Below are 27,845 nucleotides of genomic sequence, written 5' to 3'. Positions count from 1 at the left end.
GTACAAAAAACCCATTTGTAGATATTATTGTGCTATATTTGTTCCTAGCACATGTAATGGTTTATAAAAGTCAATGTTGTGCTTCATTGTGTTTAAACTGTGTCTTAAAACCGATCCTACACGTGCATTCAAAACATCATTGCAACATTCTCTGCTCTTTTAATTAAGAGCTTATATTTTCCTCCCCAGACAGGAACACACACACACACACACACACACACCCTGAGTCCTTTAAACTGAGCATGTTTTGAGGGGGCGGGGCAGCTGAGGAGATGGACATGTGAGCGCATCTCTGCCATCAGAGGGCGGGTTTGTGGTGTGGTGGTTGTGTGTGGACCCCGCTCCTGCTCCTGCTCCTCCTGCTGCTGCTGTTGGTGATGGTGGGGATGAAGATGATGATGATGAGAGGAGCGGCCCAGACACACACCTTCATACGGAGACGCAGCGCCTTGGATGAGATTCTAAAGCAGTGCAAAGAAGACAAAAGGCGCAGCTGTCAGTTGTGAATGTAGTAGCCCGCCTGGTCTTATCTTCTCCTCCTCCTCCTCCTCGCAGCCTGGCTTCTGTTGCAGACTTGTCCAACAAAGGGAGAGACTTGAAAGTACGCATAGATTTGGCACAAGTGCACAAACTCGAATGGGTCTCGTCGCGATGGCTTTTGAGTTGAAGAACACGTAACCACGCTGCTGTCACCCTGGTTCAACCCGTCGTTAAGGTAACCGGGAAGTTGAAACGGCGTCTTTGGCCGCTGGGATGTTGTGAACGACGCGCGTGTGGGACAGAAAGAGCCGGGACGCAGAGCGCAGAGAGGGGAACCGGGACTGGACGCGCACCGGAGGGGGATTATGGCTCTCGCAACGTTTTTTCTCAGCCTCACCACGCTGGCGCTTACAAACTTGCACCTGTCGAGAGCCAGCAACCGGCATGCGGTGTACTGGAACAGCTCCAACATACTGTGAGTGTTTGTGGGGGGTTTTGTTTTTCTGCAGCGATAGCGCTGCTTTCTCTCTGTCCACCGCAAATCAACTTGATATTGCGCACCTGTGCTGATAACTTGTTTTCCAAGACAGCGGTCAGTCTCTGCAGCGACGTGCTTCTCTCTTTATTTATTATTTTTGTACTGAATGAAGTCCAGTGAATGAGTGAAAGACACACACGTACATGTGATGGCACAATTAGACAAAGCAAGACAGTTTCTATCCATAGTGTGAAGATGAGGCGTGAGATAATCAAACGGATTTCATGCATTAGTGTCATGTTTTTATCTTAAATCTTAAAATGTCTTTGTTTCGCAGTCATTTAGACAAACCCCTCCTCCACCTCCAGGTAAGAACCCCCCCCCAGAGAAACTCTACTGACCACTAGAAGGAGCCAGTTTTCATTTCAGTTCTTCTCTTATCAGCTTATCTTTCACTAACTTCAATATTTTACTGGTGTAACAAACTCAAGTGCTTTTGAGGTCTTTGAGCCTTTTTTCTCTTTTGTAACATGAATAGGTTCCTTTCACTGATCAGCCACACAGGTGTGATCTGTAACTGCTTTTATTGTTGAGACACATCTGCTCATTTCAAGCCATAAAGATATGGATGATGATGAAAACTGACCAGATGATGAGCCACAGCATTACGACCGGTCGCCAGTTTTGACCAGTTATTCATGTTGTGGCTGATGGTGCACATGCACATATAACGATTTTGAAAACATGTCTAATTGTGATTATTTTGGCTGAAATTGTGAGCGTGTGAAATTTTTACTCCATTATTCTCATTTTCATTATGATGCGACTGAATCTGACGTGTATAGATCAGGACAATGTTCAATCTAAACTGGTATTTTGGCCATGTTGGAATCTTGATTACAATCGTGATTCCTTGTCCAGCCCTTACATAGAGGCCTTTAGAATCAGTCCTATTATGGAGGGCAAATTCACAAGTTTGAACTACAAATAAACGACCTCTGTAGTGTACTGAAGTGTCAGAGTATAGGGCAGACACGTACACTGTCATTGCAGTAGAAGCCCATCCATGAGTCTGCAGTTTGTCATGATTATAAAAGCGTGGCGTTGAATGTGCCCTGAATGGTTGTCATGGTAAAACACGGGCTGTGGTTTTGAAACGTCTTTTTGGGCAGAAAATGGTAAATGGTCTGTATTTGTATGGCGCTTTTCTACCACTCAAAGCTGCTTCACACTGCCATTCACTCACACTTTCATACAGCGTATCTTTCACACCCATTCACACACACACACAGCCGTCAGGAGCAACGTGGGGTTAAGTGTCTTGTCTTGGTATGTAGTTTAGCAGAGAATCGGGAATCGAACCCACAACCTTGAAGCTGAAAGACGACTCGCCACCGAGCTACCGTCAGTAAACATTGGTAAAGTGTGTTTGCAGCACAAGGAAATGACATTTTATCATAATTATTGTTGTTGAATTATTCCCCAACCCTAGATTTGCTAAAGACTGAGCTCAAGTATGTGCTGCGTCATGTAACATAGTCGCATAACTAAGTTTATGACATGAAAGCTTGATTTATCCTTCTGTTGCTGCAAGTGTTCTAATGTAACGTCCATGGTGACGTGTGTGTGTGTGTGTGTGTGTGCGCGTGCGTGGTAGTAAAGTGTGATGATGTTCCTTTACGACATCACTTTTGTAATTACAAAGTCATCTCAACCAGTTGCAAGTAGAGTGATTCATCTCCAGGTCGAGATGTGTTCCATCTCCCCGGCCTGCGCGCAGAGTGGTTGCTATATAAATATTTAATTTCTATCTCACTTTGAGTCCATACACTGCTTTACAATAATGACTCATTTTAGGCCATCATCGTTTTCATCTAGCCACTTTCGCTTGTGTGCTCTCTGTCATCCAACCTGCTGCTATGCAGCACAGATAGCCTTCATAATTCATATGCACAGCTCAGAGTCCCATAGATCTGCATGAGCATGTACACTCACTATAAATAAGTATGGCTGACACACACACACACACACACACACACACACACACACAGTGAGGATGCCTACCTCAGGTAAGCTTCCCCAGGCTCTTCTATGTTCCTGCACCTCCACCTGTGAGAAAGCTGCCTCTCTGCCCCACAGAAAGCCGCCTTTCTGTGGGGCAGAGATCAATGTGGATTCTACTGCCTTTGTCTCCTCATTAGGCAACAGTGAATCCATCTTTTTCACATTCTTTTATCTCCTCTCTTCACTCAACCTCCTCCGTCGCCCCCGCTTCTCCTCCTTCTCCCCTATCTGTGTTCCTCCTCTGTCCATTTGTATTCACCTCAGATGCAGGTCTCTCCTATCGCCTCTCTCTATCTCATACTTGCTTATTTTCCTTCCTTTCTTATTTTCCAACTGTTTCCCCACCAGCAGGCCTGTCCTCCTCAATTCTCTGTTTTTTCTGCATCTCATTTGCCGGCCCCTCCATCTGCTCCTGGTCTGCCATTCACTTCCCCGAACTCAGCTGGGAGCACACATACAGTGGATAATTAGAAAATGTATTACGAGTCATTTGAATGTATGCGAGTGTGGGACGCTTCCAATATTTGAAGGTTTCCTTGAGTCAAAAAGCCATAAAAGTGCTATAAACCTGACTGAATCAGTTGAGACGGTGACACTTCCTCATTAATGTTAATGTGTGAGTGGCACAGTCGCATCCAAAACTATTGGAGATTTATGGCTGCAGTTAATCCCATCAGTGTGACTTGAATATAATAGAAATGGAGACTTTGGTCCCATTGAAGTGTTGTGAAAGTGCACAGGTTTTTGAATGTCACATGTCACTATTAGTCCTATCTATCAGTTTTAATGAGTGTGTGTGTGTGCTGAAATTATTTTCACAGCATGGATTTCGCAGCTTAGTGCTGTCATTCATTACTGTGTTAGCACATTTTGTGGCTTTAAATTGACATTCATGTGTTACAGTGACAAATATGTCCTCATATTAATGAATTCAGAACACTTTCATAGTGTGTGTGTGTGTGTGTGTGTGTGTGACAGATAGCGAGAGATGGAGAGAGACAGATAGAGTGAGAGGCACAGAGGGAGGGAAATGGAGTGAGACAAAGTGCAGGTGTGGGTCTACATGCCTGCGTGTGCAAAAGCCCTTCTTCCCCCACAGTGAGATACAAATCTCTAAAATAATGCAAAATTTGACCCAGTTTGCAGGTAGCAGACAAATCCTCAGAGGCTATTGCAAGAATACTGATGGTCACCTCGCTTTAAAAGGCCTTATGCTTCTGGCCACTTTGCCACCTCTATGTCCACAAACTGAAGCCTGCACATGGTCAATGAAGCAGCTCCGTCCCTGCATGCCGCTCTGGTCGTAGAGACAAACTCAGGAGGGAGCAGGAAGAGATGACTGCATTGACAGAGCCGGAAACTAAAGGCCTTTTGGGCCAAACTGGAGTTGGGGCCTCAATGTTTTACCCTTGAGCTCAGCATTTAGCACAGATGGTTATGGCACAGCTGCAAGAAATGAGATCAGTTGGACGCTAAGCTGTTTGTGCCAAAGCCATGAAAAGGCCCTTTTTATGATAACGCTCCCCTAGAAATGTCTTGCTCTGGTTGTACTGAAAGACCAAAGGGCGACTGTCGCGTCGTTGACGCCGTGCCGTCTGATTCTTTTTCAGGTGACGGCATTTCTCTCCGCCTCAGACGATGTGAGAGAAGTTAATCTTGATTATCATAACCCAAAGAAAAAGCTCGGGGTGCTCTGATTACCGCCCAAGCCTGTCATGACCACACTCTGCCCCATTAGAAAGTGTTGCTCTCAGCTTCCTCTCTCAGCAGTGCGCCTGGCCAACTCGTTACAGATGTCCCTGCTAATGGCTGACTGAGGCAGGAAAAAACACACGCAGGCCATTAAATCATCTCGCATCTGAGGCCATCTGCCAATTAGAGAGGGGAGATGCGGAACATCTTGAGAGCACGCGGGAGCAGCGGTGCACTGCAGTAGCCTCGCCTACCTACAAGCAGCCTCTCCTGCTCCTGCCACCTCTTCCCATCAGGTGTTTGGCCTCGCTGCTTAGGCAGCCTGCATCTCCATAATTGGGCACCCTATGTCCGCATGATCAAAACAACAGTGCGACTCTGCCACTCATTTCACAAGGTAAAGAATGTCTTTTACAAATGCTTGTAATTTAACAGGACACCGGAACCATAAATCGATTTATAGCGGCGGTAAGAAAATCATCAAGGAACCGAAACCGTTTGTTTCATATGAAGTCACAGTTCTGCATGTTCCATATGGCACGTTATGAACCTGAATTATACAGTATGTGAGAAAGTGTCAGGCACTTAGTCCACACACACACACACACACAAAAAAAGCCAATCCCTGGCACACCATATCATGTGCTACAAAATAAATTATCAGCTTGACAAATAGCTTCTCCGAGAGTTCGAGGTACAGAGGCCTGGTGACAAATGTTGAGTCGAGGTGCAGTCTTACTCAACAGGCTCATTAACCGCCAGGTCAGTCCGTGTGGGTGTGTGTGCAGACTGTGTGAGACTTGGAGGTGATTTCCTGCGGAGCACCAAGATGTCCTGTAGGGAAAAGTTTGTAGATATTTAGTCACCGTTATTGGAGTCATTGCTGGGAAATGGAGAAAATAGATAGTCAATGATGGAGAAGGGTTATTGGGAAGAATAAATTAGAAAGTGGATGGCAGGAAAGAGAAGAAAAATGTAACTGTAGGGAAGAGTTTGGCTTAACGGAGGGAGAACATGATGGAAAAGTGTGAAGCGGTCTCTGAGGAGGAGAAAGAGAAATATTGAAAAAGTTAGAAAAGTCAGAAAGGTTGAAAGTGAGGATGGATTTTTGCCGGTGCTATAGGTATAGCTGCTGTTTTCTGAGGAGATAATACTCCTGGGAGTTGATCCATGCTAATGTGGACATAGGCTGGGTCATTCATGTGGACCAGTGCTCAGAGACAATAGCAACTGTCACTCACCTGCCCCTTCGCCCTGGGCCACCCGATGCTAACGGAGCGTACAGGAGACAAGCAGATTTGCTACCTGATTACATGCGTGTCTGTCTGCCTGCAGCCTTGTCTCTGGGCTGCTTCGGCAATTTTGCATACAAATGCATCTCATTCACTCACATTCAATTCCTTCTTTCATATTCATCGCGCCTCACACGAGATTGAAAGGGGTTTTTCTTTTTGGTTGCAGAGAATGTGTAATCTACAGTCATTTAAAAGTAAAATAAATATGTATCTTTGCAACTATTATATAACCATTTTTGCTGATTTATATTCTTTCCCTGCCTTTGAAATCGAGAAGATTGGTTTTGATGTACAGCGTTGTTGAATGGACGGTTCACTTGATTGATTTATCACCTGGCTTCATTAATGCTGTTGATCTGCTGTGTTGTCTCATAGCGCATTGGTCTGCTAAGTGGTGCTGTGTCCAATTTTAGCTCATTCAAATCTGCTATGAGTTGCATAAATGGACGGAGAACCACTGAAAGGATGTTTAATGGTTCGTATGGATCCAGGAGAGGGTGCACAGATCAATACTTTTATATGGTATGGGAAGGTGAATGGACCTTGGCCGAACAAAAACACGACAGTGTTGCTGTCTGAGCAGCAATCAATCTGGGTGCATCAGATGATCAATCTCCAAATGCATTTTTAATTTGATTTCACAGTGTCAGTAAATTGCCATGAAGTGTTGGGAGCTCAGCTTAGCAGTCTCAGATTGAGTATTGCCTTGGAACAGTGAGCTTGAGAATTGATTTTACAGACTTGTCTGTCACTGCTTTGGGTTCATGCACCATGGAGGCTTTAACTAAGTCTACATTTACCAACGCTCCGGTGTAGATGCAGAGGCGGCTTTAGAGAGGACGAAGGTTACAAAAACAGGACGAGCGTGCACAGATTAAAAACAAAAAAAACCAAAACATCAACAAAAATTGAAACGAAAGAACAAAATGCAGTTAAATGTCTACGGAACATAAACTGCAAATAATCCACAAGATAAACCTAAGAGCTTTTCATTAGAGCATACTTCAGTCTGCACTTGTTTTGCCAAATTTCTCACTGCTCATTTGCATATCAAATAAAAACGTAGTCAAATTCCATCTTGTGCAACCCGTCAGTGGAGATTTGTTTATCGGATGCCAAGTGTTATATACAGGGGTTTTATTACAATCAGTCTCTGAACCCACCGGCTTTCTCATCTGGCAATTACGCTCTGCGGCCAATGGTAAATATTTTGGAGCCTCCAGTGTAGAGAGTGGACATTCGGGCCAAGATTGTAGCTCCTGTTTTCTGAATATAATCTGGTACCTGCAGGCAAATGTTATAAAGCAAGCATTATGCAAAAAACAGCAGTCTTCAGCTCACTTTTATTCCAACACGTGTCACTCTACTCAAGGACGCAGGTTAATTCCTGTCATGTTCTCACTGCACTGTCACTTTACTCTTGCACATTTTCCATTGCGGTATCTGCTTTGTTTTAGATTCTTTTTTTTATTATCCAGTCTACTTATTTTTAAGCTGATTATCTTTTTTATTATTATTATTATTATTATTATTTATTCACTTATATTCCATGAGTCTTTGTAGTGTGTCTATGTTGGCTGTCTGTTGTTAATCTGCAGCAACTGCACCACTTTTGCCCCAGACACATTTCCCTGTGAGGACAGTGAAGTATGTTTGATTTAAATTGATTTGATCTGATATGAAAATTTTATTTTTTTGAGTAATCTCTATTAGCCATCTGCATGTGAATGTAGGTAATATCAAAAAGCCGATGTATTTTCCCTCAGTCAAAGACTGCTTGAGTGTAATTGGTACCTCTAGAAATGGAAAGCAGAAGGCTGGCGTCCCCTCTCGCCCACAGATTCTGCATATTCACATTCAGGATGTGCTTATAGAGATTATGTGGCCATATGTAAAGGATTTTCTACACATACACACAAACCCACAGTCCACAGAGGTATAATTGTTTCTTCCAGACTCTTGTTTTGATGAACACAAATCAAATTCTACAGTGTGATGAGCTCAATTAAAAAAGGTGAGTGGAGATGTAGGTGAAACCCCACGAGGAGGCACTTTATCAACCTGGAAGTTAACAGTTGTGAACTGAAAGGAAAGAGCGAAAACTTTGACTAAAACTCTATCCCAAAATAAAATCTCCCATCTTGGTGTTTCGACTTCACTGTCCTCTATGTCCCCTCTGGAGCTCCAATTCCCAAAGCCTGCTCTACTTCATTATGGTGAGGAATTGGCAGGTTTGGTGGACTATTATAACCTGTTCATGGGCTCTGATGGGAAGGTGCGACAGGACTTATCTAAGAGTTACCCCAGGCGAGGGAGAGCGCCGCTTTCATCAGAGGAGTCCAAAGAAAAACACAGTTTGGCCCTTCATATGCCATCAAAAGCCATTTGGATTCCTTGCGCTCCAAGGTTATAAAAACTGCTCTTGACTGGCAGTGGGAACCCACAGGAGATAGTTCCGATCCCAGACAGGTAGAACCAATTTCAGACTTAATGATTTGAATGCAAATGCTTTCTACAAAGACGGCTTTCCGACTTGTGAATGGCGGCTACACAGTACATTACACTGGGAGTCTGCATTGCAGCACCCGTTACCCACTGGGAAATTACATTGCTACTATGATGGAAATGGCTGCCATGTAGGAGGAAGATCAAAGCTATTGATAGTTGAATAGTCAGTAGCGGAAGTTTGATTATTGGGCAAACGGGCCTTGTTGCCGCACGAGGCCTGTAAAACGATAAAGCAGCCACAGCAGTTGGACAAAATAATTCATTTTGTTATTGAAGCAGAAGGCCACTCCTGAGGTATGGCAATTGAGGTGGTATTTTGCACCAACAGGCGCCCTCAGAGTTATCAGTGTCCCCTCATAAAAAAAGGCAGCGAGTAAGGACACAGGTTTGTGCTCTGTCATATCTTGTTCTCTGTTCATTCCCTACAGGTCCTGAGCCGTGACAGGTCTCTCCTCTAATGCTCTTGGGTGCTTAACAGCAGCGTTACGAGGAGTGCAAACTGTCCTCACAGCTTAGTGGATGATATGGCTCCAGTTTTCCTTTCATGCGAGGGCAATTTCAAATACGAGTGGCTTAATAATTAGGTATTATGTTATAATTGAGATTTTTCCTATTGAAGATGTAATTATATGAAGGTCTGAGACCCTTTGGCAGTCATCGTTTTCTGTAATGAGAATATTTGAAGAAAATTGAAATCTCTTTCAAGAGCTCTGTGCATCCAGAATGACTGAAAGTAATTTGACCCTTCAGCAGCGGTGACTGCCACCTCCAGTGGCTTAATGTACCCCCCCCCCCCCATATTGTTAGAGTGAACATTTAAATCAGTACATCTTCAAGCGAAACTGCGCTATTACAAATATGATAGCAAAGTCTTTAGAGCTTGAAACTAAGATGTAATTGGATTGGACAGAAAACTACCTACTGGAAAAGAAGGAGTTATATTCTGGTGCGGATGCTGGAGGGCTGTGCATCTTTGACTTTTACATTGCAGGTATTAAAACCTCGGCCTGGTGAGGCAGCGAGGAGCTACATAGAATTATGAAATGTAACAGTAACTTGTTGTTGTGTATCGCACAACATGACAGTACTTTCCTGGTGCTCTGCAAATACAATATTGTGACTTTTGCGCTTTAACTTTTTGGGGAAAATATAAAATTGTGAGTCGTCCGTTAGATAGATAGATAGATAGAAGCAGTTCTGATTTGATTTGGGATTCAATAAATCCCAGTCTAAGTTCAGTTCACTATTCACAGATTTGAGATCTTAAAGATATGAACTCCTTTTTAAAAAATAAATAAATTGCACAGACGATAGAACAATGAAATATTGAAGAATCAAATTGCAGAGCACAGGCGTCAACCTCGCAGCCCGCGGGGCACATGCACCGCCCCCCCCCACTTAATATCATGTCCTAATGAAAACATGGCCCGCGACCTCCTCTTCCTTGTAAACACACGGTGTGTGTGACTGAGACACAGCTGCCAGTGAGGCGATGGAATATGGACAGAATATAATATAACACATTTGCTAGCAACATTTTCATAACAGCAATAAGAAGACATTCGGTTGTAATTATTGCGTTAAGTGTATTAAATTCAACATTTTATATATATATATATATAATATAAGCTTGTTTTTTAATGTGTTTTCATTGTGAAACATATCTCATTCTATATCAAAACAAGCACTTTTACTTTGAATTTCTGTTAAATTTTATCATGAATATCTTTATTGCGAGTATTGTGTTAAAATGTTTTCTGTTGACCAGACGAGACGCTCATTGTCGCTCAGGTGATTTGAGTTTGACATTCTTGTTATAGAGGGAAAAAGGAACCGTGTCACATTATACTTCCCCTTTCATCTGTGACACTGTATTTTACTTGAAGTAAACAGTGTACCCAGATCCTAGTGCAGGCTTTGGTCATCTCCTGCCTCGACTCCTGCCCTGCTAACAGGCCTCCCGACCTGTGCTATGAGACAGCTACAGATGGCCCAGAGCGCGGCGGCACATCTGGTCTTCAATCAGCCTAAAAGGGCACATGTCACCCCTCTGTTCATTGAGCTCCACTCGCTACCCTTAGCCGCCCGCATCAAATTCAAATCACGGATGCTAGCCTACAAAGTGCTTCATGGGTCTGCTCCCACCTCCTTGAATGCTCTCGTAAAGGCTCATGTTACCCGCTCGACTACTCCGGTCATCGAAGGATTGTCGTCTGACGCTGGCGTGTGTCCTTCCACCTACCGAGTGCTGCCAGAACAGGGGCGTCCCTCTCGGTCTTCAAGAAGCTCTTGAAGACTCAGCTCTTCCAAGAGCATCTTCTGTCCCAGCACTTACCTTTACCCCCTCCCTGCACGATCTCCTTCTGCACTTGGATCCACTTCTGCACTCTCACCCGCTGTGAGTCCACTGTTCTTTCCAGGACTTCTTCTATGTAGCTTATTCCTCTTTTGTGGAGGAAGTGGCTTTGGTTAAAGGCGTCTACTAAATGCTTTAATGTAAATGGAATTGAGGTTCGCGGGGGGGGTGCAACAAAGCCAATCCCAGCTAATAGGTCAAAAGGCGTGGTACACCATGTACAGGTTGCCAGTCCATCGCAGGGCTTAACATATAGAGCCAAAAAAACATTACCTCATCATATTCACATTTATGGTTCATTTAGATCCAAAGAAAACCCACATGCACACGGGGAGAACATGCAAACACATAATACCCACATTAACCTAAACACCTAAGACGTACGCTCCTTTATTTGACTCATTACATTGCAGTGAGGTCACATCGGACAGTTAGATACTGCATAAACTGATTGTAGACAGCTCTTCGTGTTCCCTTTAAATGGCGTGCTAATGTGAGCTAACAGAACAAGCTGCTGCTGCTCAGCTCACAATGACACTGATTAAGGTAATTAAAATGGTGTATTTTTAAGTGTAGTGAGAGATTCAAATGCAATATCTGGTAGAAGGAGCTGTTGGTTAATGTCCAGCTGCTGTGCAGATCAGTTATTTTCTCCATTAATCGAGCACTTGTTTGGTTCATAAAATGTCCGAAAAATGTTGATTGGTGATGTTCTCAAAAGTCTTGTTTTGTCCACAAACACAAATGTCTCAGTTTGAAACATTTGTTTGTTATATGGAGCAGAAAGATTTAAGAAAGATGAAAAACCTGAAAGCTTGTTTTAATTATTGAATAACTGATGATGAAAACACCTGACGATCAATCAAATAAGAGTATAAATGACATGTGCAGGCACTACATTTGCTCGTTGTTTGAGACTTTGACACGACAAAATCATACGTGGCTTGATTTTGCAGTTCTGCTCAACTCACCAAGTAAAGGTTGATACAGCTCATAAAATGGTGAAATGAGGAGCCTCTTGACAGCTTTGATTTCTGCCCTTGATTTTATGGGAAACAACCCGGGTGCTCGGAGCTCGTGGTGATGGAACATTTTATATTTTAAAGGGGTCATTGCCACAATGGCAGTCCATGCTCTGGCTCTGAACACTGAACATGTTGTAAAATGTCAGAGTAAGATCGGACTTCACCGGCAGAGCTGAGCTGCACTCTCTTCTCTCTGTCCTTGTTCCCTTGTCTTCAACCTCATCATTTAATCAGGTCTCGTGTTGGTCTGGATCAAAAATCTATTTGGAATTCATTTGCTGCCTTGATGTGTAAATTCAGCGATGGTTTATACATGAGCCACGGCACATGCATAATCATGTCTGCCTACTCGCGCATGCATTCTCTCCTCTTCCTAGTATCCTCGCTCATTGATTGATACGGCCGGATCGTGACTCATACTGGTATCCTCCATCAGTGGGAGGTTTCCTTTCCTTTTCTTCTCTCTCCGGATCACTTTGAGAAACATCTCTCCAGTTGCAGTCGTTTAGTTGCGTGTGATTTGACGAGGAATGAGGAGGTGGTGCCCTGTTTGTTGTGACTAAATTTTGAATGCTTAATTGTAAGTGACAGATTAAAGAGGAGAGTCACAGCAAGAGTCAGAAGTCTCCCGGCTTATTATACTCCGGCTTTGTTGGCTGAGGTGTTTATTTGACTTGTTCAGCTGCTTTCCAGTAGCTGTGGGTACTTGTACTTCGTATTGTTTTCACTCTGCATCAGAAAATGGGCAACAACACGTTTTCCCGTAGTAACGAGCTCTTTAATGCTGCATGCGACTGTGTCTAGACCAACATTGGAACTGAAAGACACACAGAGATGAGCCCAGATCCTTAGCATGCAGTGTGTGTGTGGGTGTATAGAATATCAATGTCCCGCTGCGCACGCTCGCTCGCTCACTCTGTGTGTGTGTGTGTCTTGCAGTCATTATGTGTCATTGAAGGTGTTTTCATGTCTCATTGTTTTGGTGACTCGCTTGTGCGTTTGTGTCTGTGCATACATGCTTGTTTTATTGATTGCAGGTGAAAGCAGGGTAATGATTCTGTCTCCTCGTCTCAGGCGCTCTCCGTCTCCTTCGGTCAGCCTCTCCTCTCCCTCGTCCCCGTGTTTTTTCGCCCCGTACCTCGCGGAGCAGCAGCAGCAGCAGCAGCAGCAGCAGCAGCAGCCCCCTCTCTGTCTTCCTGCCGTGTCACTTCAAGTGTCTCTGCTCAGCCGTCTGTTCCTGCTCCATTCTCACCTTGTGTGGAGTCAATGGGAAGTCCCCGAAGACGGCTTCGCACAACCGCATTGCTGTGCGTGGGAGGAGAGTGGGCGCTACCACACATTTCCCTCCCCACGCTAATTTATGACTCCATGTATTGTATCAGTTTTTAGAAATTGTTTCACTCACTGTTCGTGCCGTTCTTGTTCTACTCCAGTGAAAGTGAAAGCCTTTGCCTTTTTGCTCTGCAGTCTGCGTTTGCGTGTCTAAGTGTGTCTTTTACAGCATAACGTGTAGGCTGTGTACAGTAGGAGATAGATGGTTATGATAAATAGATTTGCTTTTGCAGCACTTAAAGGGATTTCTGTGCCACTTCCCAGGAGGAAGGGAAGAGAAAGTGTAACCAGAGGAAGAAGAAGAGGAAGAAAGTACGGTTGGGGGGAGGGAAGCATTACAAAAAAGGAGACGGCGCAAAGAGATATAAGGCAGTAAAGACGTGTAAAATCTATCTATCTATCTATCTATCTATCTATCTATCTCAATATTACAGACAGACATAATTCCATCCTATGTTATATAAATTGTCATTTACACTCATTTGCAGTCTTTATTCATTCACTCCATTTCTTTTTTTTTTAAATACACACATCGTGACACACACTCTCTGATGTTGGAGTTGCTGCTGTGTCAGGACTCCCTCCCTGCTCCTGTCAGTGCTGGGATCCTCAACACTGTGTGTGTGTGTGTGTGTGTGTGTGTGTGTGAATTGCATACTACAGTAGAGGAACAGTATCCAGAGAGAGAGGGGGAGAAGGAGGCGATGCTCATTTGCCACATGATGCAAGGGAGGAACATTGGTGGAAGCCTGTGTCACAGGTGACACTCAGTGACAGGGCCAGGAGCACAGCCTGTCACTGACACGGGAAACAAAGACAGGGAAATCCTGGGAAATGAATGTGGTATTCCTCATACAGGGAATGACAGAGAGATGCAGAGTGGGTATAGGCGTTAGAGTATGGTGGCACAGTGAACAACAGGAAAGCACATTGTTAAGAGTTAAATGATGTAGAGAGGAGAATAACATATACAGCCTGAGGTTGTGTTTATGATGGGGAAAGCGAGTGTGACATATGGCGACTGCGGAAGATGGATTCCTCCTGTGGAAATTGTTCTAATACCAGGAGACTTATTCCCTGGGAGCTCTGACTGCATTAAAAACATTGTAAGTTGTTCTTGGGGGTAAAAAAAAAGAAAAAAAAAAGAGAGAGTGCAGATCTGGGCTTGTTATTTGATCTGTAGTAATGTCAATTTGAACATCAAGCTCTTGTTTCTCGGCAACATAAATCCTGTCTGCTAGTTGCACTGGCATTGTCACACTTTCCTAATGCCTTTCCCCACGTTCTGACTTGGCATTTGCGATCCCTAATACAGGTTGTAATCCGTAATTATCGGTCTTTAATTTTCCTAATGGAAATGAACTTTTGGTCAAATTAACGGTTCCATTATGTTTTCATTCCCACCTCCAGCGCCTGCTGTAAAGAGGTAAATTAGTGCCAAGGAAACTGTATCTCTGGGTAATGTGCAGTGGCAGGAAGATAACAGCAGTTTCAACATTAGCATTCCTGCATTGTACTGTGAGTGTGTGTGTGTGTGTGAGGTCTCAGTTTTTAAATCTATAAAAATAAATAACCCTGCTGTTCGTCAGCAAAAACCTTGTCGTCGGCCCCCCCACACACACACACCTTCTCCCTCTCTTCATTAGACAGTTCATCAGCAATCTATTATAAATGTATTATTTATGAGCAGAGCCAATTCCATCTTTAACACCTAGCACCGGTTTCTTTAGATGTTTCATGTTTTTTGTCCAGTTGCACTGTATATTTACAGTATGCAGAAAGAGAGGAAGACACTCAAGTGTCTTGTATGCAAAAGAAGTTATAAAAAAACAAAAAAAATCAACCTTGTGGTTCATTCTTAGGGTGCATTCACACCGGCTCCTTCTAAATCGAACCCTGGTTCGTGTGTCGTATGTTTACATAAAACCATAGGATTTGATGCAGCGCTATGTTTTTTTTCTTATGTGACGGAAACAGAAGTTGTCCTGTATTAACCAACACAGTGGTTCTGTTGGGCCCCCCTTCCCAGGGGCCCCGCGACTCTCATGAAATTGTAACAGTGTCAATTATAACATTTATTGAATCAATATTAGAACAAATGTTTTCATTTTCTTTCAATAATCTGTTGAAATACAAATCTGCAATACAAATAACCTCAATATTGCTACACGAGAAGGCAATTTTCAAATTAAAATATGAAATGTGCAATTATAACGATAATAGTGTCATTCTTTAAACAATAAATACATTTGGATAACAAAGAATACTTTACCAATATTAATAATATGCTGTGCAAATAACACTCGTCTTGGGTTTTGGTCGTTGTGAATCCTTGTTCCGTTCGGCTGACGTTGGCTTGTTGTTAGTTTCTGAAACATCGCACAGTTTGAAAAAGGCTGAACCAACAGAGTCCAAGAAACCTTGCACCGGCTGAATGTTGCAAACCCCAATTGAACCGAGTCTAGCGGACTATTACGTGTGAAGACGACCTTAAGCATTCAATATAAGTATGCCCTTGGGCGAGGTAATTTACCCAGTATTCCTTTGACCCCCAAGGTCACCCGGTGATCACTCGGTGATCACAGCCTTCACAGGGATGACACACAGAGAGGTCACTCAAAGTTAACTGTCTGACGGTTGTGCAACGACACTGACGACAGCAGCACTGAGCGCTCTGACGCCTTCAAACATAATAGAGCCAGAATTTAACCAACAATTGATAAAACTAATGAAAGAAAGAAAGAAATCTGTTCAAAGAAAAATCCCTCTTGTTTCACTGTCTCACACATGGACAAATCTATCAATTATACATAAAATATTGTTATAGTTATTTTTATGTAGAGATGAGTGTGAAGGTTATGAGTAGGCAAGTAGTAGTTAAGACCGCAGCAAGGTTACATCCACACTAATGCGTTGTCATGTGGCATTGTTAGATTGTGATCAAATATGAAAAATGATGTGGATGTGGCTCCAGTGTCAAGGAAACCAATGTACGTACTGTAAATGCAACGTCCTTTCAAATGACTCTGTGTGTGTGTGTGTGTGTGTGTGTGTGTGTGTGTGTGTGTGTGTGGTTTCTTGTCTATTCAAATATTTGAACATAACCCTGTGATTTACATCCAAATTCCAACATCCACTGTCAAAGCTGGGAGTCTGATGATAATCAATATATTGCAAGACAATATTATAACGATACATCACGATATCATTCTCACTGAAAACGTCTGTTTATTCACAACATAGAGAATAAAGTCTATGTATTGAATGTTGAAGGAGCATCTCTTAACGTAGCTTTCTCCACCATTATCCCGCTCCAAACTCCCTCTTCACAGGAGGATCCTGTCTTGGAGCTCAAATTACAATAATTTTCCCGTAGCTTTATTTATTTTTTCGTGCTTCAACCATTGTGTATTTGCACACATGCACAGCTGGAGCGCAGCATAAAAGGCAGCGCTTCTATCAATAAAAGATCTGCTTTTAAGGCCTTGGAAGAGAAGCATTTTGGTCACTTTCAGCATCAGTGTGCCTTTAAGCAGAGCAATAAACTTTTAATTAGTGAGGCAACTTTGGCCAGCTGTTTTCTCTGTGTATGTAGTTCCCTCGTTATTTTGACTTTAGGCCATTGCTGTAAAACAAAAAACAACAAAAAAACAAATGTTCTTTCTGAACGAGCCTCGATACCTGAAGCTGTGAATATGGTGGGTCTGAAACTGCAGGGACGAGTCACACGCTTACTTTTCTTATGCTTACCAACCTCCAACACCTGTACAGTTTGTAAGGTGATGTAGCAGCAATCTGTGCGAGAGGACACTTCTCCTAACACCTTAACTCTCTAACACAAACGCCAGATATGTTTTGCTTTCCCCCTTAAGCCCTGTGATTTATCGCACAACACACAACAAATCCATTGGAAGATGATGCTCACACCAGCAGACACACACACACACACACACACACACACACATGTAAGGACACCTTTGTTTCAACCACAATGATTTTAAATGATTTTGGCTGCAGAGAAATTTTGCAGATGTGCTTGTTCCAGATACATGTAAAGTGATCATTAAAATTGATTGAAGATTTGATTGGGGAGGCATTTTTGAATACTGCTGATTTACCACTAATGTGTTTTTAATAAAAGAGGTAGTGAAACAAAAAGTCTTTGGATGATCGGAGAAAACTGACTGATCAAGACGGGAAGGGGCCGCACGCACACACACACACACGCACACACACACACGCACAATAGCTTTTTGATGTAAAAATGGAAAAACTGTAAAAAAAATTACTTTAAATGAACATCTCTGCATAATATCAACACAGTCACAGTCTGAAACATGTGGTTAGCAGAGAGCAGGATCAGTTGGGGGGGAGGGGCACTCAATACTGATAGATAGATAGATAGATACTTTATTCATCTCACAGAGAAATTCTTCAGTGATGCCATTTCTAAACAGCTTATTATCAATCTGGAGGGAGTGATGCACAATTGAATAAACCACGTGGAGGGATGGGGGTCGGGGGACGGGCACTGTCCATGATTCATACTGTAGAGCAAATCTGTCTATCTTGTTTTGCATGGATTGTCAAATGATACTATAAGTATTTTAGATTATTATTTATTGAAATATTATGATTATTTATTCATTGGGCTATTTTTTGATGTCCTCTCAGACAGCGGCAGCACTGCACACAGACACAAACATATGCACTGCAGTTATCCCTGATTCTTCTCTGTAAAGCCCTGCAGGTGTGGTCCACTTCTACCATTGGTATTCATTTCCCGCTCTTTATTCCCCCCACAGTATTTTTTCTCCCCCTCTCACTTGACAGAGGACCGTGGGTTAAACACCGGGGGGAGGGCTCCATCATGACTAGATTTGATCCAATTAAATACAGATTTAATCAGCCACACAGTCGGTGAGTGAATACAAAATGTGATCAGGCTGGTGGTAACTAGAGCCCCAGCAGCGAGGACACTGATTCCCATCCCCAGGCCGGACAATAGGCTTAGTGGCAGAGGAGGTTCTGGGATCATAGCTGGCCTGTCTATTGAGCACGTCCACATGTCTGTGGACACAGATTTAGATTTCACTTCTATAAAGCTGGTGACATGCTGAAGCTGTTGCTTAACTCTCCGCAGTGTCCTTAAACTCCTGCTCCAAAGACTCGTTAAACTGGGGATTTAGTGCTGCTTTGAGAGAGACACGGAGGCAGTGATGACAGAGGCGCCTATGGAAGATCTGCAAAATTTACTGTTGATGAAAACTCTATTAATTAATGATTTAAGGAGTGGATTATATCTGTGGTGGGCAGCGATGATCTGGAGGAGGTTAATCTTCCGTTTACTGGCAGAAAATCGGAGCCCATCTACTCGCAGCCATGTTGAAATCACGGAGGAAAAAGTACGTCTCCCCTGCCAGAGAAGGAAGATTTTCCTTCTTCCCCTCCCAAAAGGCTGCAGCTGCTGATTGTTGAAACCTTTTACTCTGCCGAGGAAGCAGTCCTGTGATATGAAGTACAGCTCCCCAGTGCCCCATCAAAGTCCACTGTAACTGCTGTGTCACCTTCAGAGTTCCAAGGGAGCGTTGTAGATGGGGAGCTGCTGCAGAGCCTACTAATGAGAATTCATCTGGAAATTGGTTGTTTTTCAACGTAGGCTGGTGTCTGGGGTCATTTCAGTTATGACCCAAGACTTAATTACAAATCCTGCAATTGAACGTATGGCGGTGTGGTGTGGCTCTCTGGGACGAGATGTTGCTGTGGCTTAAATGTGCAAATAATGCTGCAAACATGACACACCATGGCTTTAAAGGTACAGTTGGCAGAACAATGGTTTATTGTTGAGTATCATCCACAGGTTGTCAACTGATAATGTTTTGAGATGGCAGCTTTTCTCACCAGATTAGGCATTTAATAATGTGTTTGATTGTGTGAGTGTTCTCATTCATCCAGGTCATAGAGTTAGCTGCAGTGTTGTAATGTAACAAAGTACTTAAGTACCAGATTCACACATCTGTACTTTACTTTGTTATTTAAACTTTTCAAGAAGCGTTTACTCTAAGGCCACTACATTTCCTCTTACTTAACATCAGAAGAAGAGTTGGTATTATGGTCTGTATATATATAGCGCTTTTCTAGTCTTGATGAGCTGCTTTAGGCTACTGTTTTGCCATTCACCCATTCACACGCTGCAACACATACTGTACATGTATAGACGAGCAGAGTCAGGAATTGAACCCACAACCTTCCATTTGAAAGACAACTCGCTCTACTAACTCCTCCTTTTTTTTTAAAAGACTTTTACTTATGTAATATTATAAAAAGTGACTTCAACTTTCACCAAAGTCATTTTCTGGTAAGAAAAGGCAGTTTATATAAGACTGGTTAGCTGTAGGCAACTGGATTTGCTTAAGTCAGGTTTGAAGAGGTTTGACCTCTCATCCAATCATTCCTCATGTCGAGGAATGATGTTGTTTTCTCATCAGTCCACAGAAAACGCCTCTCACGTGTTCTAGCCACTGTTTCCACTCTTTTTCCAGTAAAACTGTTTCAATTGCACTCATTCGCCAACCTCTCCACCCCCGTCAAGCATATAAAACTTGAATGCAATATTTCAAGCCTTTTTTTGAGTGTTCTGTTTCCATTCAGGTGACGGAAACCCTCTTTATATCTGTGTGTATTCTCATCAATGCAGGCCATAGTTCTGTCAAAGGAATTGAAAGTAAACACAAAGTAATTGGCTCCTTCAGTTCTGCATGCAGTGTAGGTTTAAGTAGAACGGGTCAGGTTAGATTTCTTCAAGCCTGGACACAGAGCCTGGAAGAGTTCCAGAAGTCTAGTTCCCTCTCAGATGACTTGTTTTACCTTATGCTGGGAGTTTATTATGTCATTCATCATGACAAAAATATGCTGCCTCCTCCACCTTTAGGGACACAGTTTAGTGTCTAAAACAAATCCACAAGCTGGAAGATTGTTCCTCATTGAGCACGCCAGTCATCTATGTTAATGCAAAACCAGCCCTCCATTCTCTGTCCATTTATCATTTACAGTGATGAATCGCGCGTTATCAGATCGAAGCCTCATATCCTGAGTGTCATTGGCATTCGACGCATTCCTGCAACCAATTTCTCTGCATTATTCAGAAAAGCTTATCTCAGCCTTTTGTTTGTAAAAAATATTCCTGCGTGATCTCACTGCGTTTCATAATGAAAGGTCTAAAGCGGTATCATTTGTTAATTACACCAAAACGATTCCAGGTTCTTGCTGTTTGCATTCCCGCCACATTCTGCCCCTGGGATGTGCATCTTTCTCTCTTCTTCCACCTCAGATCAGCAGTCTTTAATTGCCTCTAGTGTTTGCGTGAAGACTTGCCTCGCGTGTTATTTCCTGGTGTAAATGAGATGAGGAAAGAAAGGTTACCCCAAGTCCCATAAGACTGTTCCTCAGTCCTTCAGGGTGGCCTTGGCTCAGCCTTACCGCCGTCTGCTATCTCAAACAGAGCTGTGCTTGAAGTGCTCGGTCGGGCGCCCGCTCTGTCTGCACTTGGGCAAGAGTCATGGTGCTTGTTCAAGTTCCTTCTTTTGTATTTGCATAAGGAACAAACAGGAAATTGTGTTCATTTGTATGCAAATGTGTTTGTCCCCAAGGCTGGGATTTTGAATTAAAAGTTTTACCGTCCCATTAATTTCAAATTACACACGGGCACTAACATGGGCTCCTCCACGTGGCGGCGGGGGTATCCAGCTTGCCATCCAAACGCGCCTCTGTCAGTTTAAACTGTTTGGATTGCCATCTGCAAAACAGAGTCGGAATTTGGATTTAATCTGGTCCACTGATTTGCAGATTGATCATCTGCACCACGTTGCAATCTCCTCTTAATTATGCCGCGGAAAATATGCAAAGCTTTGGGTGTGATTGATATTCGCGGATACTACTAGAGACAGACGTTTGGAGGCCTTGGACTGGTTGACTGACAGGTTTTGAGCAACGTGGTGAATGAGAGGGAGTGTTGAAGGCTTTCCTTCATGCCAATGTTGCACACCTCATCAGCCCTGCTCATTAAAATACATGTACAACCTTATGAAAAATGCATGACCCCATCAATGATGTGTGGCATGTATGGCCGGATGCTGACAGTCAAGGTAATATGAAAAATTAGCACATTCACATGGGCTTCTCAGAGCGGAGTCTGATAGAAGGGCTTTGTCCGTAATGTTGCCAATCAAAGGGCTAACATTGTTTTTAATTCACCTAATTAAAGTATTGATTACAGGGATTGAAAACCTGACTGTAATGTTGAGTTTGGGTTTTGCATTTATGGTGAAAGTTGAGCACGAGTTGACGCTACACGGTGGTTAATGTATTCATTCATATTTAATTCATGATTGAGACGTAAGCAAAGCAGCTCGTGCGGCTCCAAGTAATGAATGAGAAAGATGAATTAATCACAGGAACCAATGGATCGATCGATGTTGGGAACTAAATCACGCCTGTTTTCAGCCGTGCCAAGCGAGAAAAGAAATTTGCTGTGGTTATGGTTCTGTCTTTATATCGGTCTTTAATTTATTCATCCAGCTTGGACATATGGAAAACCATAAAGGAATAATATAAAACATATTTTATGTGAAGTTTAACCCTTTAACACCTAAGCCTCAAAATGTCCGTCTGCTTATTTTAACCATAAAAGGGCCAGAAAATGTCCTGTGACTAAGTGCTTTTGCCCATTTTTTCCAGAATAACTTTTAATATATGGCAGTTATCATTAATTTACCACACCTGAAACACTCTATTAATCGATTTGCTGAATTAATCTTCAACTATTTTGATAATCGATTCATCAGTTTGAAGCTTTTTTGATTATAACAAGACATTCGAGACCGTCATCGTTTCCATCATTTTGACGAGTTGTCTGACATTTTATGGACCAAACGATTACTCGATTAATTGGGAAAATAATCGACAGATTAATCGAGTTTGAAAATAATCACTAGTTGCAGCTCTACAATTTACTGCGTCTAAAAATAGTGTATTGACAATTTAAAATGAAGAAAAACAAAATGGTTTATTTAGAAAAAACACCGTAGTTGCACATGAACACCAGAAATGTGAACAGTATAAAACATATTTAAAATAACATTTGTTTTAGTCTTTGTCTCAATGTCCAAAAATAGGCCAAAAAAATGCAAACTATGTACTGGCCTTTTTCTAACTCTCTCCTCTGTGGTGACTAAGACTGTGATTTGCCGGCTTCCTGAAACAGCGTGAGTGAAATGACTATGATAACCACATGTTGGCTTGGACATGCAGCTTCCAGAAACCGTTGGAATCTTTCCGATAGCACAAACCGTTCATTACAGTAATGTAAAGTGCGCTTGTGTGTGTCGCCAGCAATATGCTCGGTGTTACGTCATATTTAGTTCCTTTTTACTTTGGTTTCACCATCACCATTTACTTCAGTATTTACTGTTTGACACTCAACTTTAACCAAATGCATATGGTGAATAGAATGAATACAGTGTGGAACTAGTGATAAAGTGTGCACACGAGGAAAACCCCCCTCACATACACACGGTAAAGCTCACAAATGAATAATGTATGGAGCGCATCATGAGGAGCCAATGGGGAAGCATCATTTTTGACGGAGGCTCAGTGAGCAGCTCTGCTTATGAAAAGAAGGGGAATTTAGCTTTGTGTATTTTCAAACACAAACAGAATCATTATTTTTTATCTATGTGATATTTTTTTACATCACTTTTTTTGTATACTAATATACAGTATGTCTATATATATATATATATATATATATATATATATATATATGTGCAACAATATATGTATGTTGCACTGTTATCTACTCAACGACTGTATATATATGTATATATATATACATATATATATATATACACATATATACATATATATGTATAGTAGATCTTTCATCACAATCTCCTTGTATAGATTAGTGATTATCATAAATGCTGCTAAAATTAAATGTCGATATTATTTGGCCAAACGTGATTGAGCAACAGTAAACTAATATTCCCAGTGCACATTTAAAGAAATTGCTTTGCATGCAGCTGTTTGTTATTTTAGTCAACGTGAAGTCTTTTAAGAACAGATGGAACCCTGATTGTTTTTGCACCTGAAATAAATCGTCTCTGCACACTTGAAGGCAGGTTTCTGCTTTCATGAACAGAACTGGCAACTTCACTGTTGTTGCTCATTACTCAGACTGAATAAGTGGTTGTTAAATCCCTTATCCCTTATCCCTACTTGTAACATGTGTATACTGTATATATAAAGTCAAATCCTTAATATCAATAATATTGAATTGCCGTTTTAATATTTAACTTATATGTGACTAAGACTATTTTACTATTTTAAACGTACAGTATATACAGAGGCTATATAAGAATGTGCAATATAGAGTGGCATATATCCTTTTTTTCCAATCTGATGACATTTTTGTTTTCATTTTCAACAACTATATAAACACACCTGACCAAAAAAAGTGCTCCAAATGTTTAAATTGGTTGAATTTGTGAAATTTGGAAATACGTCACGGTTCAAAGTTCACGTGGCTCGTTTTTATGAACAAAAAGGAAAGAAAAACGGTCTATTTCTGTGACTTCTGCACAATTATTGCTACTTTATATCGTGACTAAAAATGTGATATGAAATGAATCAGTAACACATAAGAAGACACAAAAATGCGTTTTAAAAGCCTGAATATGTGACCTGTAAACACACCCCCCCACAGGATGTCCATAAAAGGCGTTGTGTATTATTCCTGTTGCACAGCGCCATGCTGCGTGATCACTAAGGGTTAATAATGAACACATTTAATTAATAAATACATATTTAGTTATGATACACCTGCTTGTTTGCATTTGACCTGCTGTGTTGTGCTGTTAGATTCACGTAATTGGAGAGAAAATGGAATGAAGACATGACAGCCACGTTACTTTCATCGCAATTTCAATTTCATTGCTGCCTTTGTGCCATGTGTGACAGGACCCGCTGCTTTGCAATGAGAGTTGTTGATATGTTTCTGCACCAATGCCACTGAAATAAATCAGAGACTCTTTATTGGACTTTGTGAAAAAAGGTAAACGTGAAAGGATAAAATAGAGGACACTTTTGAATGAGCCTGCAGGCTGTGCAACAAACACTGAAGCAAAGTATTACGTTGGACAATGTTGAGGTGTTTTGTAATAGAATTTAGATTGAAACAATGCTCTTTTTGTACCACGGAATAAATGCGTACAGTAAGTGAATACATGTGGGAAATAAGAAGTCATCATGTGACAGCTGATTAATATTCGTCAGAGGGAAAAACCCTACGCTTTGCCTTGAATCTTAATGCAAATTTGCAATTGCATTATAACCATGGAATCCCTTGACTGCTGTCACACGTCTTTACTGTTTCCTTCCCCCGCTATTGTTCTCTTCACAGAGTCACAGAGCACAGTACAGACTGTAGTGTACATTTTGCCAGGAATCATAATAAGCCACTCTCTTCTGAGAGTTTCAAAGAAAGGTGGTTACTGACGGTAAAAAAAAAAAGACAGAAATGGCCACAAGGTTAGAGGAGGTGGCAGGTGACCGTGACACAACATGTACCAGTTCCATTATCGGAGCCCCACCCTATGCAACTGTCACAGAATAGGGAGAATTTGATTAGACTGACTTGTCCGCAAAGGCTTCTAGGACCAAGCTGCCAAAACCTTTTCTGCCTTTCTGCATGACTCCCAGCGAGGGTCAGCAGGAGTGTGTGAGTGGGCAACAGCCAGCAGTCACAGCCACTCAGAGACACCCTGGAAGGCGGAGAGGAGAAAGCTGACCACAGCTTGGCAGCTCCATTGGAGTCTGATAAGCTTTAATGGCACTGCTACAATGATTCACACCCTGTGAGACACACACACACACAGTGACATGCACACACACACACACACAGACACACACCTCTAGCAGCCTTGTGAGGAATCATTTCTGGACCCCGGATAAATTTGCAGTAGCAGGGAGTCTCTATTTACCAGTAATTGCATTTCTCTGCCCTCTTTCAGCCCTGCCTTCAAAAGTGCTCTGTGCCTCAGGAAGTTGAAGGTGGCTGAGGGAAAAATCAACGGAACATGTTGTCGGCCTCACACGCTGCTTTGCCACAAGTTGACACTTTATAGGCCATTCTGTACCATACACGAGCACAAGCTGTGCACTGTACAGACGCTGTCGCACAGACACAGACGCGCTGCATCATCGGCGAGTCCATTCAGCTGGAACAGAACATATTTAACCACGGCGCATGTTTGTCGACTCGCCACACAATGGCTTAATTGATCCATTTACTCAGCGTCGCAGGAGCGGCAGAACTACGCTTCGGCGACTCGAGATGTTCAAACATAACATCTGTATTCACCGCGGCTGTAAATGATGATAAACGCTCCTAATATTTGGTTAATTCTCCGTAGTACAAGGGGCCTGTTTGGCTCCGAGGCGAGCACCTTAGAAAGAAACGGCTCTCTATCACATGGAGTTATAGTCTGTAACGCACGACGCCGGCGCCACCACTGCCAACATTAAGTTCAGTGCAGGAAAGATGGTGAGAGGATATCTGTGTTTTCATCCAGTAACAACGCAATCATTCACTGAAATGTCCTCCTGAGTGATGTCAAAATCACATATAGTAGTTGAATAAGCTGGTGTGGATACACAACTTCTCACACAATTCGTACCCTACTAAACGTCGGGTCGCACATTTCCCATAATACATCTTGATAGGTGTTACCATCCCTGCCGGAGAATTGTATACATTTTTCAAAACGCCAAATGCCCAATTTGTAAAACAAGCTCCTGAATGTAATTATTTCGTCCCCCATGCTCAATCAAAGATAACTGCGATTGCATCACGGTGACATCTACAGCGTTATCTTCTCGTCAGGTCCCTGAAGGCATCGTTCCAAAACACATTACTAATACCAACCAGAGAAAACACACCGTGTCGATACACTTTTCCCTATTGTGCAAAGTTAACAATTGTTTTTAAAAAATCCTGACTCCGGATCCATAACTGGATCACTACCAAATTCTCAAACTTCCCCCATGGACCATAACCTACAGACAGATGTGGCCAAAAACACAACCTCCTTGTCAGAGGTAACAACGATCACATACAGACTCCCCGAAATGTCTAATGTTTGTTTGATTTTCATTTCACAAAAGCACCTGAATGAACTTCAAATAGAGAATTTAATCATTCAACTGTGAATGTAGTTTCACAATGTTTGCACACACTCCTTAATAAAGGAGTGTGTGTGTGGTGAAATGGTGAGAACGTGGTGTGATGCACGGCCGACAGCCTGACTGCGTCTCTCGTGACTGATCACATTTACCATGAATATGATGTTGTGCTCTTGCTCGAGAGACGTAGGTGTTGCCTTTATGAGTGAATTGAAGGAGTGTACTTCAACAAAGTAGCGCCACCAATTAACCTGCACTCGGCGAAGACGGAGACACAAGGAAACACCGCATGGACAAAGGAATCGATAGTCTGAGAAGTAATAAAAAGCAAACCTCGGATCAATGTAGTTTTTGAAGCTTCACCCTCCCCCGGAAAAGAAGGAAATATCTGTTCCTTGTTAGTGGGAAGTGACTACAATGCGTGGTGAGTGACTGCTGTGCGGACTGTCAGCAAGTGGAACAGATTGCAGGATTGCATATGACTCAAAAATGTCCGTTTGCCCCCATTATGTGTGCAGTTTTATTTTTTCCGCCTCTTTTTTTGCTGCTTTCAGCATTATGCCTGAAGTGTGCTTACACATCTCTCTCTGCTTCTGGGAGCTTTGTTTTTATGTGCATGTGTACACACACACACACACTGGTTTACATTGACTTCCTGGAGACTTCCTCATGGGGCAACGGTAGCTCAGTGGTAGAGCGAAGGTTGTGAACTTGAAGGTTGTGGGTTTGATTCCCTCCTGAGAGATACTGAGCTATCAATTCCCAGTTCTGCCAGTCTACATGCCGACGTGTCCTTGGGCATGACGTTGCTCCTCGCGGCTGTGCGCCGGCAGCAAAGATGAGTGATGGATAGAAAACATAGGAACCTTTTTGCAGTAGCTGTTTATTGTTGGTAGTCTTGGCAGTTGGTCAGGTCTAGGTCTAGGTCTAGGTCTAGGTCTTGGTCTCGGTCTAGGTCTAGCAACATTATGTGCCCAAAGAATGAGGTCAGCTGACTACCTGAATATACTGAGTGACCAAATTATCCCATCAATGGCAAAACTAGTCATCTTTGAACTGTGACATATTTCACAAATTCAGTCCGATTTTAAACATTTTGAGCACTTTTTGCTCAGGTGTGTTTATATAGTTTGCGATTTTTTTTCAACAGATGGAAAAAAAGGATATAAGTACACTCTGTATTGCACATTCTTATAGCCTCTGTATATACTGTATGTTTAAACATAGTAATGGAAAGGGTTAACATGTGATCTTTTACTTTATGGGGACTTGCTTACAGAGTTAGGTCCCCACAACGTGAGTAATACCTGGAACACACACGTGCTTGGACAGCTTCGGTACAACAGGTAATTATTTGTAAAGAATGTTAGTGCGTG

The 27,845-nt window shown here is 42.3% G+C and overlaps 1 protein-coding gene across 1 annotated transcript in view; it reads left to right on the top strand.

Annotated features, from left to right (window-relative positions):
• Positions 1-403: 403 nt before the first annotated feature.
• The window catches only part of efna3a (ephrin-A3a), a 68,832-nt gene continuing 41,390 nt past the window's right edge, over positions 404-27,845 (top strand). Inside the window, exon 1 of the mRNA XM_058619912.1 lies at positions 404-955. Coding sequence (XP_058475895.1) covers positions 846-955 — 110 coding nt within the window. The 5' untranslated portion in view covers positions 404-845. The remainder of the gene's footprint in view (positions 956-27,845) is intronic.

The sequence above is a fragment of the Solea solea genome, chromosome 20 (genome assembly GCF_958295425.1).
Source record: "Solea solea chromosome 20, fSolSol10.1, whole genome shotgun sequence".
NCBI classification, from domain to species: Eukaryota; Metazoa; Chordata; class Actinopteri; order Pleuronectiformes; family Soleidae; genus Solea; species Solea solea.
This window is presented reverse-complemented; position numbering and strand designations above follow the sequence as displayed.